The sequence below is a fragment of the Pelmatolapia mariae genome, linkage group LG23 (genome assembly GCF_036321145.2).
Source record: "Pelmatolapia mariae isolate MD_Pm_ZW linkage group LG23, Pm_UMD_F_2, whole genome shotgun sequence".
In the NCBI taxonomy this organism is placed as follows: Eukaryota; Metazoa; Chordata; class Actinopteri; order Cichliformes; family Cichlidae; genus Pelmatolapia; species Pelmatolapia mariae.
The window spans coordinates 35,431,955-35,451,540 of NC_086246.1; the positions used below are offsets into that span (position 1 = coordinate 35,431,955).

The following is a 19,586-nucleotide window of genomic DNA, read 5'->3' on the forward strand; positions in this document are numbered from 1 at the left end:
CAAAGTACCGTGTAACAGTGGGCCATTATTTTGCACAGTCACACTGATATAACCTCAGATGGCACCCCTAAACTGTGTCAGGAGACTTTAACGTCAGCCTCTTTTCACTGCAGAAACACTGGAGCGTGTTTACATTTTAACATCCAGAAAGTCAACATTCCCATTTGAACATAAAAGAAGCCTTCTTTTTGTTAAAAAGGAACATCATGTTGTTCATTCAGTCTTGTTTTATGTTCCATTTCATGGATAAATTGCTCTGTGCTCCTTTATCAGCAAAATTTAACGAAACCTCAAGTTGCTTGCAGGAATCATGCACCAAATACAAATACACCCGGACCGTGAAAGATGCAAACCACAACCCCCAGCAAAGACACGTTTATTCTTTAGAAATATTTTAGAGATTCATACAATAAGAGAAGAGCAGAATATGTATTTTGTATTAGTATTAGTTAGGCAGACTGTTTAAAAAAAATACTACATTTCTGCCAAGAAACCATAATCTGAGATGAGGAGGCACTTTGACTGTTCAATCCATTATTATGAAGAATATTACACCAATCTGCTCTACTTTTAAAACATTTCTAGACATATTACACTGAAAGATTTCATTAGCAGGGAAGATTACAGAAAAATTGGACAAGAACTGAATTAGTATCACAAAGTAGGGAGCACCTGTCTCTACTACGTTGGACTAATAGTATCGTTAAAAGAGAGGGCCTGCAGACAGGGACTTAATTAAAGAAATAATTATCTCTCCATCTATGTCATTCTCCAGTTAGACTGGCCAGGCTGCTCACTAATCCCAGTGTTTGGTCAGTGAGGTAACGAAGAGGAAGAGTGTTTTAGTCCAGTGATGAGAATTTTTAACATTTTTCTGAAACCAGGCTTGCGGTTGAATTCCTCGTGGTTTATCTCTGTTCTCTTTCCAGCATCTCGTTTACAGCTTGGCTTTGCCCGGCTGCAGCTGCAGGTTTTGAAGCTTCATAGCCAGACCCATGTTTCCTGTGATCTTCAGCTTGCCCTGGAAAAACGCCTGTGAATCAGAGCGAGAGTGTAATACACTGTAATATAAAAGCATCAGATGGTTTGGAATCAGAAGCATGGTTCATTCAGCGCAGGAGAGAAATACATGCTGCTGGCTTTAAAGAGTTACCGTGAGAGATTAACTCAACCCGAGAAAAAGTGGGACAACAGCAACAACAGCTTATGAAAGGTCAGGAAACTCCACAGAGCACACAGGCGTATTAAGGAGAAATGAATGTTTGTGATGTGAGATGGTAAAAATCAGGCGAGTGATGTAAAAACGAGACCATTTTAGAGATAAATATTTTCTCAAGGAAATAAAAATAACAGTCATTCATGTAAGTTTACAGCAGAAATGGGGAAACTGAGGGTTTTTTTATTTGTTCAAAAAAACCCCCCAAAAAACAGTGCAGATATCCAAATAACTGGGGGTCTAATCAGTGGGAAACACACTGCTGGAGCCTGCATTGCTATCCTTTTGTGATTAATAGAAAAATTATTAAATTATTAAACCTGTGCAACACTCCTTTTGGTAATCTGTAGGAATGCATCTCTCCCTCTCTGTCCCTCTAATCTGTCCTTTTCTCAGGCCTTGTTGTGGCTCCTCTGCTATCTGTTATCCAAAGCAGGGTTAGAATCATGTACTTGTGCATCGTGTAACTGTTTCCCTGTAAGAGCGTCACACACATATCTGTTCCCAGGATAACGTTGGAAGAAGTGGATAAATTAAACTCGCCCCGGCGAGCACTTGCATAGATGTTCATCACGTATGCTTTTGCTTCCTTGCAAGTAAATAAATGCGTTGGAACTCGCTACTCTGTGTCTCACTTCATAAGGGATTTTTTTTTAAAAACAGCTTGGTCCTTCGAGCTGGATTTCTACATCTCTCCCGTTCATTTCAGCCAATGCGGACCAATACCGTACATGGGGGAGTCTGGGACTCCTGCAAGACCTCCGCCAGAGTTTAAAAACGGCAATTCAGGATGGCTGAGTTGTGCACATTATTATTAATATTATATTATAATAAATCTAGAGAAGGTTGCAGAGCGATTACCAGTGTTTCCAGTGGGACCGCCCTGTGAAACCCCATTGTACGCACCAGTTACTCAGACCTTATGTCTGTTATAACTGGTTAGCTGACTGAATTCTAAAAATTGAAGAACACTCGCAACTAAATAAATAAAATACATACATAGATTAAATAAATATGTAAAATAAATAAAGCAAACAGAAGCTGAAATAGAGAGTCGACTCTAAAATAGACACAACAGATAAACTAGTAAAATAAAAGATAAAGATATAGTGAGGTAAAGTAAAACGCACAATAAAATAAAATAAAGTAAAATGAAAAGCTGTAGGATGGGTAGTAACTGCAGTAAGGTGGAACTGGACGCACTCCATGCCAGTGACATCAAATCAATGTGCCAAAGAGACTCGAGAGCAGTTCAGCATTTGCCCTTATGGCAAAAGGAGTTCGGATTTGAGGGGAAACTAGATGTTTTTGTCCCATCCTTTTTTTGATGTCAAACAGGAAAATCAGAGAGGAAGAGGCAGACACACAGTGCAGAAGTGGCTTTTCTAGGACCTCACAGTACATGCAATCACTGCAAATGGCTGTGAGCTGATGGTAGATGTCTCTGGATGATATTTTTTAGTGTAAATTGACCTGAGTGCTACCTTAATTTACTGCTTTCGCCTGTAATAATAGTTCAAATGCATTTCCACACACTGCATGGAAAACAACGAGGAGCTGATAAGTCAAATGTCGAATCATAAAAGGTCAAAACTGTATATATATTTAGCTTGAAGGTGCAAAAGAGCCACCATATTTATTTTCAGACAAATCTAATGAAAAGACAATTGGTTCATTTTGTGATATGTGGCTCTCTACCCCTCTCACTGTTGTTTCTGCAAAATACAAATATCTTTAAATACGGTTTAGTTTTTAGAAAGGTTCCTAGCTTGTAATCTTAGTTACTAAAAACCAGCGTAATTGACTTATTAAACATTTGTTGTACCAGTAAAGTGGTTCCATATCAGGGGTAAATGCTTTCCAGGGTTAGTTTCTCAATTCACAGATCATACTTGGAAAGAGCTAAAGCTAAAAGGTAACTTATTACGTTGTTTCTTATCTTCTGTACATTTCAACTAATGAGGACAGTGAATGTGAATCTAGTCCGTGTGAGCCAAAAGCTCCTACTTCAAAGTCCACAAAACGCCCAGTGTCATAGTTTTTTCTACTTTTGGATCTATATGATACCACAGAGCGGACCTAATATAGTGATCGCAGGCAAAGATGCCCCACAACTCTGCTGTTCAGCCTTTGTTTGTGTAGTGCAGGCAAACAAAAGAACCATTCTGTAAAAGGAGGAGAGCTAAAACAGCTTGTTTCAGACAGAGGATTGAGAAACCAAGAAGAAGCATGTAACACTAAAGACATGGACAAGCAGATTCAGTATACGTCTTAAAGCGGTTCTCTCACAATGCCAGAAACATTAACAGCTCCTACACTACAATTTTTAAATCCGCCATCACAAACAAATAAGGATCTGAGCTAAATTTAAGTAAATTACTTATTGGCTTCACTGTTAAAATAATCACCTAAATATGAAGAATAAAGAGCTGAATTCGCCGTGTAAAAGCATGAAAAGTTATGGAATATCCAGTTTCTCACACAGAAATGCAAACCTGACCTAAATAAGTCTAAATAGTGAGCGCAGTGATTACATTAAATACTAAGATAAATCCATTTCAGTATTCAGGAACAGTGGGTTGGAAATAAGTGGAAACAACAAGTACAAGTACAAGTCTGACTTAAGTAAACATTAAAATTTGTTGTATTACTGATCTTCATCTGGGAGTATTTGCCTGACGCCCCGATGACCCTGCACATTCATCAGGGCACGTTGGTTTTTTCACACGCTGAGGCAGTGGACAGCTCTGTGGCCGTGCTGGAGAGGCCACAGCTAACAAGACATCCAGCAAATCAAATGATTGAGAACATGCAGAGCTTTGGTCCAGCTGAACTTAGTCTTTTTTCCAGTTAATTTTTTCGAAGGTGTGAGACAATCTCCAGGACAACAATGTTTATCAAAACAACAAACTCCTCAATCACAGTTCCACAGCTGAAATTAAGCTCATCTATGAACAAATGGACTTTTTCCAAGACTGGCAACAGCAGGTTCGACTCTTTGGAGGAAAAACTTTCTTTCTCAGTTGGCAGCTCAGCAGAAATGTCCGTTCCAGGTGGCTAATAGCCGTTTACTTTAAGTCAGGCTGAAAAACGTATAAAATGAATCTTGTAAAAAATGTTTTTTGGAAAGCTGTGGGAAGCTCACACTAGACATCCTAAGTATTTGTGGGTAATGTAGGACCTTGCCAGCCAACTGGAGAACTCATGGCAGAGGGACATAAGTGGATACATAAACATGGTAACACCCAATACTAAGAAACACCATGTCAGACTAATCAACTAACGCTTATACAGAAATCTAAAAGAATATATGATAGTGCCTTTCCTTCTCACACAAATCTTTCAATATGTTTCTAAATCAGTTATTAGTAAGTGTTACACTTTTATTAGCCAAAACAAAAATGAGACTTGAGAAAAACAAATACTGCATGCTTGTACAAAATTAAATAAAATAGAATGTACCGGAAATGTCTTTAGTTTAAGGTTTTTTGACTTTGAAATGGCTCAAGATCGCTGTCAGCTAGTCAACTGGCACATTTAAGGAGACTAAGATGTTTTTTTTGTTTTAGGTTTTTTTTGGTACTTTATGGAAAGAAAAGAGTTCACTGAATCAACTTCAGCTGCAGTATCAACAGACCGAAGGGAAAATGGTAAGTGGACAGCACTTATAGCACTTCACAGTTTAGCCTCCAGGCCGTACCAAGACTGAATACTCACAGTCTGTGGGTTCATTTTCCCAGTCATCAAGGCCAACAAGTCTGCGTCTGACATCGAAATGGTGCAATCGGCTTTCTTATCTGCAGGGCAGAGACACAGAAACTGAGCTAAGTTTAAAAAACATGTTACAGCTCAGAGGTTTTTGTTCACTGACTGAAAAGAATGGGAGCAGTTTAACCCTCAAGAGACAGAGATATTTTAACACCAAAAATGGGACTGCGGGGTCATTCGTGAAACCATTATATTGGATACAAGAAGACTGGAAGACTTTAAATCATGCTCACACAGCCGCTCAGTTTTCTCACCAGCATCGTTGTGAACGCAGCCTTTGCCGTTCTTTACGTCCACAAACCAAGTTGCCTCCTTTCCATTTGGGCCGTCCTTTACTTTGAAGGCAAACACTCCACCAATCTTTTTCACAAACTGCTCCCCATCCTGTACAAAGACATTTCACATACCTTAAACCAAAAACAGTTTCCACTACATGTGACTGAAGGAAAAATATATCACAAGTTTTGCAAATTCAGTGTAGTAACCAAATGTTCCACATAAAGTTGTCAGTTTTTAAAAGAACAGTTTTCACTACCTACATTCACTCATGTTATGCTCAGCCTGACAAGCCATGTGTTATTTTCTTTAGATTTTCGGGTAATGGCAGAAAAACTACTGAAAATATTCAGATAGTGAAGGAAAAAAAACAGTGGAAAATCTGTCCAACTCCAGTTCAGGCTTTGGTCACTATAGGTGCAGCCAAGAGAGTGGGCTAAATTTACATTTGAGCTAAACGTGCACAGGAACTGAAAATCTATAAAGTGATAAAGACAACGAGGTTTTATCTGAAATTAAACAGGTTGAATATTATTACAATTTTGAAAATGTTAGGTAAATTGTTATGCCCAATTACCATTCAAAAAAACATGAATATAAATGTTTTCTCCTTTTTATTCTTCTTGGGGGGGTTTTAATCCGTTTTTTTTTTTTTACTGGAGGTGGATAATCCATTAATGTTTACACTATTTCATAAAATCATCATCCTGCCTGCTGTCCTGTTTGCTGCTGCGACTCTCTAAAGAGAAATCAGCTAATTTCATATATAATATCTGGTTACAGTTCATTCACAACTAAAAGCAACATAATGAGGAAAGTTGGGTATTGTATTGTGTATTTGATCACAAGCAGCAAACCTTTAGAGCGGATGTGTGTTTGTGTGCATGCATGTGTAAAAAAGTTGGACTTTGTAAAGCCCTCTGATGTTTTTCATAAAGCATTATCAGCCAGGGGTAGAGCAGACTAAGGAGCAGACTTATCACCCTTATATGGTAGAGCTTTATCAATTAAAATGTAGCCATAACCTAAAGGATATCCTGCTTTAATCATATATAGAAATATATATCTTTTTTTTTCTTACACCAAAGAAGGTGTACCATACTTTACAAAATGAGCATCATGTTGTCTTAATTAAAACCATAAACTAGGAACTGAGACCATAAAATCGACAGGGAAAGTCATTTAAAGGCTATAAATCACCTGAGAAGAAAGGTTATTTTCTCAAAAACCTCTGTGTTATCCAGGTTCTTTTGGCAACCAGAGGAGTTGCTGTGCCCTGCTGGCCAACAGGGGAAAAAAACTTCAAACCTGGAGGTTACACCCATTATTTATATATGTAAAGAGTGAATGCACAAGGGCACCCCTTCATTTCCCAATTCTTATGTCCACCATTATCTTTAATTTAATTTAATTAATGCCTTTGTAGGAAATAAAATAATAGCGTCTGGATTCTAACATCAGTCATCTAATGAACATATAAAAAATAAGACTTCATGTGTTCTGATTAACCTAAAACTATGACAGAGATATTTGTAGCTTCGTGTGGTAACTCTCAGTTTTTGGCAGGTGATTCTCTTCTTGTTTAGCTCATAAAGATGCTCAAATGTTAAAATAAACTATGTTTGCTAAATGTGAGTGCCTAGAGGTATACACATGTAAGTGAACACAATAAAAGTTAAAAGTGCTTTAAATGAGAAGGCACCCTGTAGAGTTTTTATCATTATTAGTATTGTTGTGGAGTTTTGCTTTTAATCACTGGGTATGTTTGATAATTATTCTTCATTAGCCAACTATCTTCCTCTCCTCCTGCTTTCTTAGTGTTGATTGGCTGCGGAGGATGACATGCACTTATATAAAGCCACAGGGAGGCTGGAGTGGCTGTCTTCACTTGTTTTTCAGTAGTTCTTTATTATTAATTAGTTGTTTCGGTAATTACCTGCTGCCCCATTTTCAGTTTTTGCTTTCAATAGAGCTGCCAGCCTGTCAGTCTCAAAGCAAACAGCTTTTCAACAATTTAAGTTTCACAGGCAAATCAAGACTCGTTTTCTGAAGATGAGTTCGATATAAGATGTCATTTTTTCCCCGTCATTCCTGACATTCCAACAAAAATCAAGTATTAATCATAATCCATAAACTTTTTTCCCTTCTTGGCTCATGTAAAGTTTAACATTAAATCACATAAACACTTTCAATAGCCAACAGATCTTTTTCATTTTTCCCCCCACACAGCATTGTGTCCACATTCTGACATTTTTTTCTTTTGGGCTGTTTTTCATTGCACACACAGTTATTGCCAAAAACCCTTTTATTCAACAGCTGTTCTTGTAAATTTCCAGCTGTAACATGACAGGAAATGATCTGAAAGGTAATCTAGTTGAAGTAATGTAAACAGAGATCTTCAAGATTCCAGTTTTTGCTAAAAATTAGTCTTTGACATCATCTTTAGATGTGAAAGGGTTCTAGACTTTAGTCTTTTATAAGTGTTTTCATAGTCTTCTAGTGCATGGGCATTAGGTGACTGGCTTCAGTCTTAAAGAAGAAGCCTGAATTTGATAACTCACTCTGTGGTTTGGTTCAAGGCCTTCTCCTTTTGTTTGTTTTGGCCTCCTATAATTGTTTTTGTATTATTAAATCTGCTTTGAACTGATGCAGCATGGTTGCATGCTCCTGCAGTATGATTAGTCTGTGAGCTACAGACTTGGGGCCTGAATGAGCTTCCCCATTTTCTGTGTATTGTGGCATTAAGGTGCCAAGGAAAGCAGCAATTATTAATCATCAAAATGATACAGCTAGCAATAAAACACAAATGGAAATAATACAATTAAAATATGAAAGGAAACAGCTTTTCAGATAAGCCAATACAGTCGACATTTCTGGAGCGTAGAAGACGCACGACGGGTTTTGGTGGGAAACAAAATGTAAACAGCCTTAAATCTGCAGGGTGCACTGTTTACTCAGGTGTTTGTGGAGTACACTCTGAAGCCCAACACAGGTCAGTGACAAAAGTATTACATAACCTAGTTCATCCTTAATCTGCCCAAAACTTGGATTTGAGTAGAAACAAAAAAAAAGAAAGAAAAACATTGAACTAATATGAAAATACAAAAGTAGAACAAATTCCCTCTGATAAGATAAAGATAAGCTCCCAAGCTAAAAACTCAAGTCTGTTTGTCTGATCAGTTTTCAGAGATATTACACTAAACTTTGCTGCCATTTCCTCATTGATGACAAATCCCACTCATTACGTAGAGAGCACTGCTGGCGAGCTTGAGATGAATCTGTATGATTGAGGTCAACTAAAGGTAACTGCTTAAAAACAGAGTTTTGATGGAAACCATTTGTCTGATTGAGTCACCATAAGCTTGATATTATTTTTTTGTGTTATAAAATGATAGTTTGGGAACGGATCCTGATGTGCCACCATAAGGCTAAAAGCCTGTGTAGCTATATGAACACAAGCCTAGGAAAACTGTAAATGCTTGGATAGGTAGATTCAAGTATTTATTAAAATTTTTTACAAAATTATTGTGTTTTGTTTTTTAAGCAAAGACCAAATCATAATACATATTATTAAAAGACCTAATATGTTTTTATTATACATATTTATTTATTTATTTTCACTGAAGAAGGCATGGGAAATATTAATCAAAGGAGCAAAAAAATAAACAAAGATTATTTGAAAATATATGAGAAAGAAACTTAGATTATAGTGTTAAATTTACCAGGAAGAAAAAATAACATTTGTAAGAAATAATGTTGAAATTTCCACCTCTAAATGCTCCATTCTCTACAGGTCTTTATACTACTGCCTCTGTATAATGTGAATGGGATGCCGATTCTTAAGCAATACCTAAATGCTGTTAAAACCTGTCCTGTTATTTGTCAAAGGCAGCTAATCAGAAGAATGTGGGCTCATGGGAAAAGCAGACTTAAGGGAGAGAAAGCAGGCCTAAAACAAAGCCCAGTATAAAATAATTATTAACTGGAACTAGACAAAATTGAACTATAAAGTCTACGAATAAAACTACAGAGTTGGAAATGCGCATATCAAGTCCCATTCATGTAGGGACTTGGGCGATCGTGGCTCAAGAGTTGGGAGTTTGCCTTGTAATCGGAAGGTTGCCGGTTCGAGCCCCGGCTCGGACAGTCTCGGTCGTTGTGTCCTTGGGCAAGACACTTCACCCGTTGCCTACTGGTGGTGGTCAGAGGGCCTGGTGGCGCCAGTGTTCGGCAGCCTCGCCTCTGTCAGTGCGCCCCAGGGTGGCTGTGGCTACAATGTAGCTTGCCATCACCAGTGTGTGAATGTGTGTGTGAATGGGTGAATGACTGGATATGTAAAGCGCTTTGGAGTCCTTAGGGACTAGTAAAAGCGCTATATAAATACAGACCATAGGTAACATAAATACCTCCTGCAGTTTCTTGTTGATTTCCTGGAACACAGCATGTGCCTTGAACCCCTCCAGTCCATCACTTGCGCTAGTGTCAATAGCTTGAATCCTTCAGATGACGAAGACAAATAAGAATAGGAAGGTGACGTTAGAGACAATAAGAAAAGAATGACAACACTGCCTCAAGTACCTAAAGTAACTTAAACTTTTAACTCTTCAGTAGTTTGGACACTACTATCGCATACTAAAACTGAAAAACATTTCCCACCTGGGCACATGTATTCTGAGTTGAGCTTTTTAACCCGCTGCTTAAAGATTCGCTTTTCCACCGAGCAACCGTGGATTTCCAACCACCGTTTGCTCTTCCTACCATATGATGTGTAACTAGTCAGTGCTCCAGCAATGCTTGGTCGGATCATTTGTTTACATTTGGGTGGCAAATCACCAGCTGCTAGTGTTTTTGCCTCAACTTGTAAAACATGTTTGTTAGTTCCACATTTAGCAGGAACAGTTATCTTGTATACTTTGCATAGCACTGTTGTTGGTTGGAGGTTGTTGAAGTAACTCCATTTCAAGGCTGACACATGACTCTAACTGTCAGAAATGTATGGGCTTGTCTCACTGTTGTGAGTGATAGGGGCATTAAAAATGTGGCACCCCAATAACAATAATATTCCAATGTAACACTTTTATATATCACGTAAAATTTTACACTGGTATTATCACAGATGATATGATACGACACAGCCCTACTTGAAAACACCACTGTGTATTTAATTGTGCAGCTATTTTGAAGCCCTTATGTAAAAATAACTGAGACAAAAAACTCCAGGACATAAAGAATAGTCAATAAACACTGTGTCACAGGTTGGCAACTTTGCATCAAAATTAGGTTTAAACACAACAATAGAGCTTTATCAATGGCTCATTAACGCCATGGTACATCTTTACTAAAACACTGATGAAACAGTTCAATGTTCACTCTTCGACAAATTTTTGTTCAGGACTTGTTGATCGCAGGGTACCTTCCTCATAGTTTATTCTATCCATCATTATCAGCAAAATTCCCCATTAATGTGCCCTCAAGATGCTGCCTGTTTCCTTCGCTCTCCAACATAGGTCGAGAGTGCCAACGTCTGCCTGCCACATAGCGCCAACTAGGGCTGGGCCATATCATACCGTTCAGGGTAATACCGGTATAATGTTGGGCAACGATAAGAAAATGAAATATCGCGACAGAATATGGGTAAAACGCGCATGCGCAGTGCCTTTGTTTTAATACGCACATGGCGGAAAAAGCATGGCGGCGACGGAGAATGAGAAGGGTAAAAGCGGATCGTTGAATGAAATGGATGAACCAGAATTGGTTTGTAAAAATGCTGCAACTTGTTTAGCTTTCGTCCGTCAGATACACAACAAAGCACTATTTTTGGTAAATACGGCACACTTAAAATCAATTCTTTGATTTTTCTGAAAATCGACAGTGCCCCTTATAATCCCGTGTGCCTTATGTATGAATTCTGGTTGTGTTTACTGACCTCGAAATGATTTTATGTGGTACACGGCGCTCGAAAATCTGTCAAATGTTTTAGTACGACTTTGCTAAGCTACGAAGCCGCACCGCTTGATGGATTGTCGGAGCATTACGGCTATCGTAGGCAGGAGCCTCGCGGAGTGATACGTACTGTGCTTCAACATAATATTACCGTACTGTGTGTGTATAACCTCTTTTTAAGTTTTGTGGATATTATACATGGTTATGGTGAAGATATGTCAGCCAGTTTCCACTGGAAATGCCTTTTGGTCAAACTGTCAGCAAGGAATTTGCATTTGCACTGTTAAATTTTTATATAACTTTAATGCACATAAAAACAGCTGCTTGTTTAAGGGAAAATACATTGATGTTTGTTTATTTTTTTTTTGCACTAATAAAGTTGTGGAGTTGTAAAGTAATTTGTCTAGTGTCAATTATATCGTCAGTTATATCGTTATTGCAAATTTTCAAATGTATATCGTGATAAATATATTTGGTCATATCGCCCTGCTCTAGCGCCAACAGAACTAAATGAAATTGAACGGTTGAAAGCTTAACTGAAATTATAACAGCAAATGCAAACGTAAGAGACTTCAAGACAATCATGAGCCTGCAAAACAAATTAAACATAGAAGTCTTGTGTTTCCACATGTTATCTCTCGCCCTCAGGACCTTTGGTACAAGTCTGTAAGCTGTTCCAAAGTGCAGGACTAAAACCTCTGGTGAGGCAACATATGCATTCTGTACTGCTGAAAATGTCAGAATCTTTACACATATTTTAAATCTACCACTTCAACCAGGCTTTTGATCAAGATGACTTTTAGGCACTAATTAATTTTTTATTTGTCTTTTCAACTTTTGCAGTCGGTATATTTTAGAAAAACTTTACCAGATTTTGCTTGAGTTTTAATTTCCCTTGTGTTGTTTTTTTAGAATATATATATAAAAAAAAAACTTCTTTCGTGTAAAAACACACCAATTTGTTTTTAACCACAGGGTTTTGTGAATTTTTGGTATCTGGTATTTTGTTGCCTCTGGAGGCATTTTGTAAGATGGATTTTCAAGCATGCCTTATAAATAAATTATCACATTTTTATACAGATCTAACGTAGGAGTGTCAAACTCACTTTAATTAATGGCCAGTGTGCAGCCTAATTTAATAGATAATAATGTAGTTTTCTTTTTTATGCAAGGAAAGACAAGTACATCCTAAAAACTCTCCCGTTGTGAACCATCTATTTGCAAAAACAAATAATGAACAACCTGAGATACCTTAAAAATTACCTACAGGACCAGAATGAACCATTAGAGAGGCCAGTCCTGGGCCGCATATGTGACACCTCTGTCTAACCTGTTGGTCAGGATTCAGACAGCAACTCCACATGACATCCAGCTTGGCATTTACACAAAGAACAAGCAGGGATGCCACAGTGTGAGGACCCTCAAACAGCTCCTCAGCAGCTGAGATATTTAACATGCCAACCGAAATCTTGTATGAAAAAACCAAAAGAGCTAACGTTGTTGCAATATTTGACATTTAACCTATTTTTCAGCTAACCAGGACACCAAACGGTGACCTCAGAAGCGTGCCGTAGTTAAACAGTGCAAGCTGTTCTTTTCTCACCTCGGTCTCTGTAATTCGGGCATTTTGCTGTGAATGTAGGTGAACAAACAGCTCCTCGGTTTGTGTAGCAGCAGCAGAAGGCCTGGTCTTGCTTGTACTTCACCTGCTATTAGCTTAACGGCTGCACTTCCTCGTTTCTTGCACTTTCCCGGATATTCAGACTCGACCTGTCGATGTCAGATAAACCAGATTAACTGACTGTCCTATGGATTCACTTGGCAACATCTAGTTTACATGTGCTTGTTCAGATAATTTACTTAAACAGATCCGTAAGGTTAAATTACATAGATTTTTTTTTTTTACAATTAGTAACCTGATCCACTGAATTTAGCTATTTAAATATAACCGTATATAAAAGCAGGCGTTATTAATCAGTAATTCAGGCTCTGTACCTTTGGATGACCAGGTGCAGGGACCCACTGGAAATCAGATTATTTAAAGATAAAATACATTTAGTGTAAAAAATAGGTTAACAATTGTTTTAATGCTGAAAGAAACGCCAGAGCACAAGAGTTTACAGATTTATGTTCAAATGAATGTTTTGCAAAGTGATTAAGTGTGAAGTATTTATACTCTGTTGTCTTTACTGTCTTTGTTTTACTAAAGTTTTATTGAATCTGTTTTATCCTTTTGCATTGTTGCTTGATTTGGTAATATGATTCTGAAAAACAAGAGTTTGTTAGGACTTCTGGCAAAAACTGCCAGCAAAATCTCAGGGGATTGTCAAGACAGGCTTTTGACTGTTTATAACAAGCATGTACTGAGGGAGGTTCCTTCTATTATTCATTGTTTGAACTACCCACTCCACAGTGAGTTTGACTCTTTGCCCTCTGGCTGTCATTTTAGAGTACCTATCAGTAGGACCAAAAGACTCCAGGTTTCTTTTATTCGTACTGCAACCTGTCTTCTTAATGGCAAATAGCCATTTTGTGGCTTTTTACTGTTGTTGTTTTTATTGTCATTTTATTGTTTTTATTTGTATTTATTGGGACTTTGTTGGATTGTTGTGCAATCATTTACTCATTGGGTATGTGTCCACACGTCTGTTGTCCTTGTTGCCCCTGCTGCTAAACTAATTTTCTTTTGTGGGACATATACTGAAAGTACATACATAAACGTGCTGTGTGTAATCATATACATAATTACAGATTCATTAATGTCAGTTAATGTTTCTGCTGAAGCTCTTTTATCTCATTATTATCTTGTTAGTTTTAACTGTTAGCCTGTTATTATTGGTGATAAAACATTTGCATTAGTTAAAAAAAAAGTATTTTCAGTGGTGGCTTTACAGTTTAAGAGACCCCTTCAAAAGGATTTGAGTGGAAATGTTTCTGTTATTTCACAGCATAGGTTTTGTGCAAAAACAGACCCAATATTTTCCTATCAGGTGCATCTTTAACTCGCACAGAAAAAGAATATATATATATATATATATATATATATATATATATATATATATATATATATATATATATATATATATATGTATAATATAGCTTATTACATTACAAATACCCTAAAGTTATTGTACAAATAAAATCCATTGAGCTGGGGTCAGGTAGGCAGTTTCAGATCTGACTGATTTATATGATGCTTGATGACTGCTGGATGTCAGACAATTGGCAATATATATGTTATATATTTTGCTATAGGCTCTGTAGTTAGGCAGAGCAGAATGAGGCAGACATCAGAAAATCTCATCAGTCTAATGGAGACCCAGTGAACTATAACCCTGTCTGCTTCTGTAGAGAAGCACATAGGGAGGCAGGGTGCCTGGCTGGGTGGGCTTCAGATAGCAGCAGAGGGCTCAAGGCCAACCCTATAACACATGCTGGCTTGATCACTCCCTCACTTATCACAAATACAGGCTCAGCGCAAGCCATGGGAAGCCAGCCGATGCTGCTGGTACACTTCACCGAGCTGTTTTTTTCTGCAGCTGATGTGTGTAGCGGGGGTTGAGCTCCAACCACAACATCATTGAACAGGAAAACACTGCACTCTACTGGTCCAAAGGTCACATAATGCCATGGTTTTACCCTCTTGTGTGGGCAAAGTTCTCATTACTTCTTTTTACTTTCCTAATGCGCCACATTACCAGGATTGAAAACAACAGAGCCACAAGAATCGTTTGAGACAAAATTGTTAAAGGTAAATGAGTCCTGATTGAAAATTAATAAATCATCAAACTTTTGCTTTTCTCCACACACCATTTATATATTTTTAAAAAGAGATTCATGGATGTACTGAAAACTTTGTCTCACTAACACTGAGAAATTATTTACCGATAAAATCCCCTGGGTAGAAAATAATTAATTGGAAAAGAGAACTTTGCTGTGCTTGTTGTGTGTACTTGTATTTCAAGTTATGTAGCGATGCATAAAGTCCTGATGACTTTTACCTAAAATATAACACATCAGTTATATAGATGGTATGAATGCAGGCTTTTTCTAATAGGTGTAAAAAAAACACCAAATATTTTACAGATATTAAATGCTGATCTTTACCTAATACAACATATTTTAAAGGTAATACTGAATGGCTGTTTGGAGTATGTAAAAAAAACTTGTTTTAGAAGCCAGTTATCCATAATTATTCCAATTTTTCCAACTTTTGACTGACTTAATTATAATCACCTAAAAAGTTGTGCTAATTTAACTTAATAGTTAAAAAGAGTCTATGAACTTGAATATTTTTATTTTTATTTCTTTAACTAAAACTTTCCTTCGGCTGCTCACTTATTCACAAGGTGTCACTACATCAGATGGAGCCGCATATTTGATTTGGTAGATTTTTACACCATGTAGGCTTCCTGACACAACCTCCAAGGGATTTGTGTGTCCTCCCGGCCTTCAACCAGGGAGACTTTGCATGTTAGGCAAAGGTGTAAACCACAAACTCTACGGACCCACCAAATTGATTATTTAATATACTTTTTTTCTTTTACAGTTTTTCTCCATTGCTTAAACACATTTCTTGAAACTATGCCTCGTATTCCCAAAACAGTAAACACAAATCCATAACGTCTCACCCAATTTCCCAAACATCGTATTGTCAGGTCAAATTTAAGCTCTGCACCTGTCCTGATTCGAGATATTGAGAACCAAAACAAAATACCAGAGGCCCAGAAGGATGCAATCAAACAGATGAGTTTATTGAACACGCGCGGGAAGATGTACACTGCAACACATCAGATGTAGATCTTCGCCCAAAAATACACTTCAGATTGCTTTTATAACGTCAGGGCTAAAACGCCCCCTCTCGCATTCTAAGAACATCATTTGGATTCTAAGAACATAATTTGCATTTTGTACAGACAATGATCAATTTTTAGAGCTGATTGCAGACACAGAAGTTCCTCTTTCTGGCATCTTCTTTCCAAATAGGGTGATGATCTCAGACCCTGGAGATCCCCGTAAACTTGTCCTCCTGTTGACCCATCACCTATCATCTGTTGTTAAGCAAACTCCAATGGAACAGGTTACACAAGAAGCTGATTACATTCAGGCCTTCACTCAAGCCTGTTTCTAAATTATATGTACTATATGTGTTTTGTAAGCATGTATGCTGTTTTAACCTTAATGTAATGTGTGTATACAATGATTACGGCTGCTCCTGTAATACAAAGGTTAATGTGAGACCAACAGGTTTTAATGAACATCTCAATGCAGTATCAATGCTGTAAATTATATTGTTAACGATGCAGGATATATTATAGCAGTAAAATAATTTCTTCAATTCCACACACCCAAAATCATTCACTTTTGCTGAAAACCCCAACTTTGCCCACAGACATCACACACAAGGCCTCAAAAACACACGCACAACAACATTAGTGCAATAAATGTTAAACAATATTCCCAAAACTGGCAAGTTATGTTGCTTGTGGTTCTTCCCCTCAAAAACCTTTTCACATGATGAACACAAAAGACACAACCAATGTATATACAGTGGCACATTTTTATTCATGTACCATACAGTACAACACACACCAAAAACATCATTCCACGTCAGCATCCTGTGTGTGTTCTGGGTCAGGCCAGAGAATCTCATCCACATCATAGGCTATATTGGCCCTGGCCAGGAAGTAATGTACAGTGGCTTGCAAAAGTATTCGGCCCCCTTGAACTTTTCCACATTTTGTCACATTACAGCCACAAACATGAATCAATTTTATTGGAATTCCACGTGAAAGACCAATACAAAGTGGTGTACACGTGAGAAGTGGAACGAAAATCATACATGATTCCAAACATTTTTTACAAATAAATAACTGAAAAGTGGGGTGTGCGTAATTATTCAGCCCCCTGAGTCAATATTTGTAGAACCACCTTTTGCTGCAATTACAGCTGCCAGTCTTTTAGGGTATGTCTCTACCAGCTTTGCACATCTAGAGACTGAAATCTTTGCCATTCTTCTTTGCAAAACAGCTCCACAGCTGCCCTGTGACGGCCTCAGAGGTTGTCTAAGAGAATATTGGGAGCAACAACACCATGAAGTCCAAAGAACACACCAGACAGGTCAGGGATAAAGTTATTGAGAAATTTAAAGCAGGCTTGGGCTACAAAAAGATTTCCCAAGCCTTGAACATCCCACGGAGCACTGTTCAAGCGATCATTCAGAAATGGAAGGAGTATGGCACAACTGTAAACCTACCAAGACAAGGCCGTCCACCTAAACTCACAGGCCGAACAAGGAGAGCAGTGATCAGAAATGCAGCCAAGAGGCCCATGGTGACTCTGGACGAGCTGCAGAGATCTACAGCTCAGGTGGGGGAATCTGTCCATAGGACAACTATTAGTCGTGCACTGCACAAAGTTGGCCTTTATGGAAGAGTGGCAAGAAGAAAGCCACTGTTAACAGAAAACCATAAGAAGTCCCGTTTGCAGTTTGCCACAAGCCATGTGGGGGACACAGCAAACATGTGGAAGAAGGCGCTCTGGTCAGATGAGACCAAAATGGAACTTTTTGGCCAAAATGCAAAATGCTATGTGTGGCGGAAAACTAACACTGCACATCACTCTGAACACACCATCCCCACTGTCAAATATGGTGGTGGCAGCATCATGCTCTGGGGGTGCTTCTCTTCAGCAGGGACAGGGAAGCTGGTCAGAGTTGATGGGAAGATGGATGGAGCCAAATACAGGGCAATCTTGGAAGAAAACCTCTTGGAGTCTGCAAAAGACTTGAGACTGGGGCGGAGGTTCACCTTCCAGCAGGACAACGACCCTAAACATAAAGCCAGGGCAACAATGGAATGGTTTAAAACAAAACATATCCATGTGTTAGAATGGCCCAGTCAAAGTCCAGATCTAAATCCAATCCAGAATCTGTGGCAAGATCTGAAAACTGCTGTTCACAAACGCTGTCCATCTAATCTGACTGAGCCGGAGCTGTTTTACAAAGAAGAATGGGCAAGAATTTCAGTCTCTAGATGTGCAACGCTTGTAGAGACAAACCCTAAAAGACTGGCAGCTGTAATTGCAGCAAAAGGTGGTTCTACAAAGTATTGACTCAGGGGGCTGAATAATTACGCACACCCCACTTTTCAGTTATTTATTTGTAAAAAATGTTTAGAATCATGTATGATTTTCGTTCCACTTCTCACGTGTACACCACTTTGTATTGGTCTTTCACGTGGAATTCCAATAAAATTGATTCATGTTTGTGGCTGTAATGTGACAAAATGTGGAAAAGTTCAAGGGGGCCGAATACTTTTGCAAGCCACTGTATGTACAAATGTAGGGACTTGTTTGTAGAGTTTTGTAGTAACAGTTCACCAAATCTGACTCATGTGGTAAAGCAGGGGCATAGTGTTTATAGTTCAGGGAAAGTGTGCTTTTTGGAAAGTGGCATTATGGTTTTGAAATTTGGGTTCAAAAGATTGGTTATAGTGTTTAAGCAATTGAGAAAAACTGTAATATTTTGCAGTTGTGAGCCCCTTCAAATTGTAACTTTATAGTATTCACTGTTTTTTCAGAGTGTGAGGATTAATTCCTGTCAGGGTGAGGACTGTATTATTCATTAAATTCAACAAATACTATCAAGAAAGATAGAAAGAGTTAACCACCCAACACCTGTTTGAAAGATAATGGAATCTTCTTTACCATGAATATTTTCTCGAGTGTCTGGAAAGTTAAGCTAAAATATTATCTTTCATTATACTTGTTGTTCTTTGTCAGCACAGATAGGGACAAAAGAGCTGTAAAATCAACTTCAAAAGAAGTTGATTCGGAATGAGTGAATAACACAGCACTGTATTAAACCCAGAGTAAAAGATGGTTTGGGAAATAGTGAAGCCTGCCGAGCTGGTTTGGTAGCCTAGGGTGAAGACTGATGATACTCTGACTGTTCACATGCTCCGGGCTAATAGTTCATATCTTTGTAAAAAGCAGTCAACCAAAAACCTTAGATTTTTCACGAACGTAGTGAAAACAAATCAAGTCCAAGTATGCAAACAAGCTTGCAGCTTTAATGCTGTTGTCATCGAAGTAAAAGGGATTTTCACTCTCATCTTGTTGACATTATCAGCGGACCAATAATAAGCTTTTTGAAATCAAAACAAATATAAAATACAATACAAGCGTCTTTTAGATCAAAGATTATTTAACAGGACTAATTTCATTTCAGGTTATTTTACTGCAGTATAAGCCAAGTTATAAATCTTTAAATTTGATATAACTGAATAATTGACACTGTCATGGGCCCTTATTTTAACAACATATAGGCTTTAGATATTTATTATTTACAATAAAGAAACATGTATTCACACCCTTACAAGAC

The 19,586-nt window shown here is 38.0% G+C and overlaps 1 protein-coding gene across 1 annotated transcript; it reads right to left on the minus strand.

Moving 5' to 3' along the window:
• Positions 1 to 347: 347 nt before the first annotated feature.
• scp2b (sterol carrier protein 2b) lies at positions 348 to 12,968 on the minus strand. Its single transcript, XM_063467449.1, has 5 exons — positions 12,807 to 12,968; positions 9,667 to 9,757; positions 5,239 to 5,368; positions 4,934 to 5,013; positions 348 to 1,033 (listed from the first exon to the last, which is right to left on the minus strand). The coding sequence occupies exons 1-5, from the start codon at positions 12,827 to 12,829 to the stop codon at positions 938 to 940; spliced, it is 420 nt and encodes a 139-aa protein (XP_063323519.1). The 5' UTR covers positions 12,830 to 12,968; the 3' UTR covers positions 348 to 937.
• Positions 12,969 to 19,586: the final 6,618 nt, after the last annotated feature.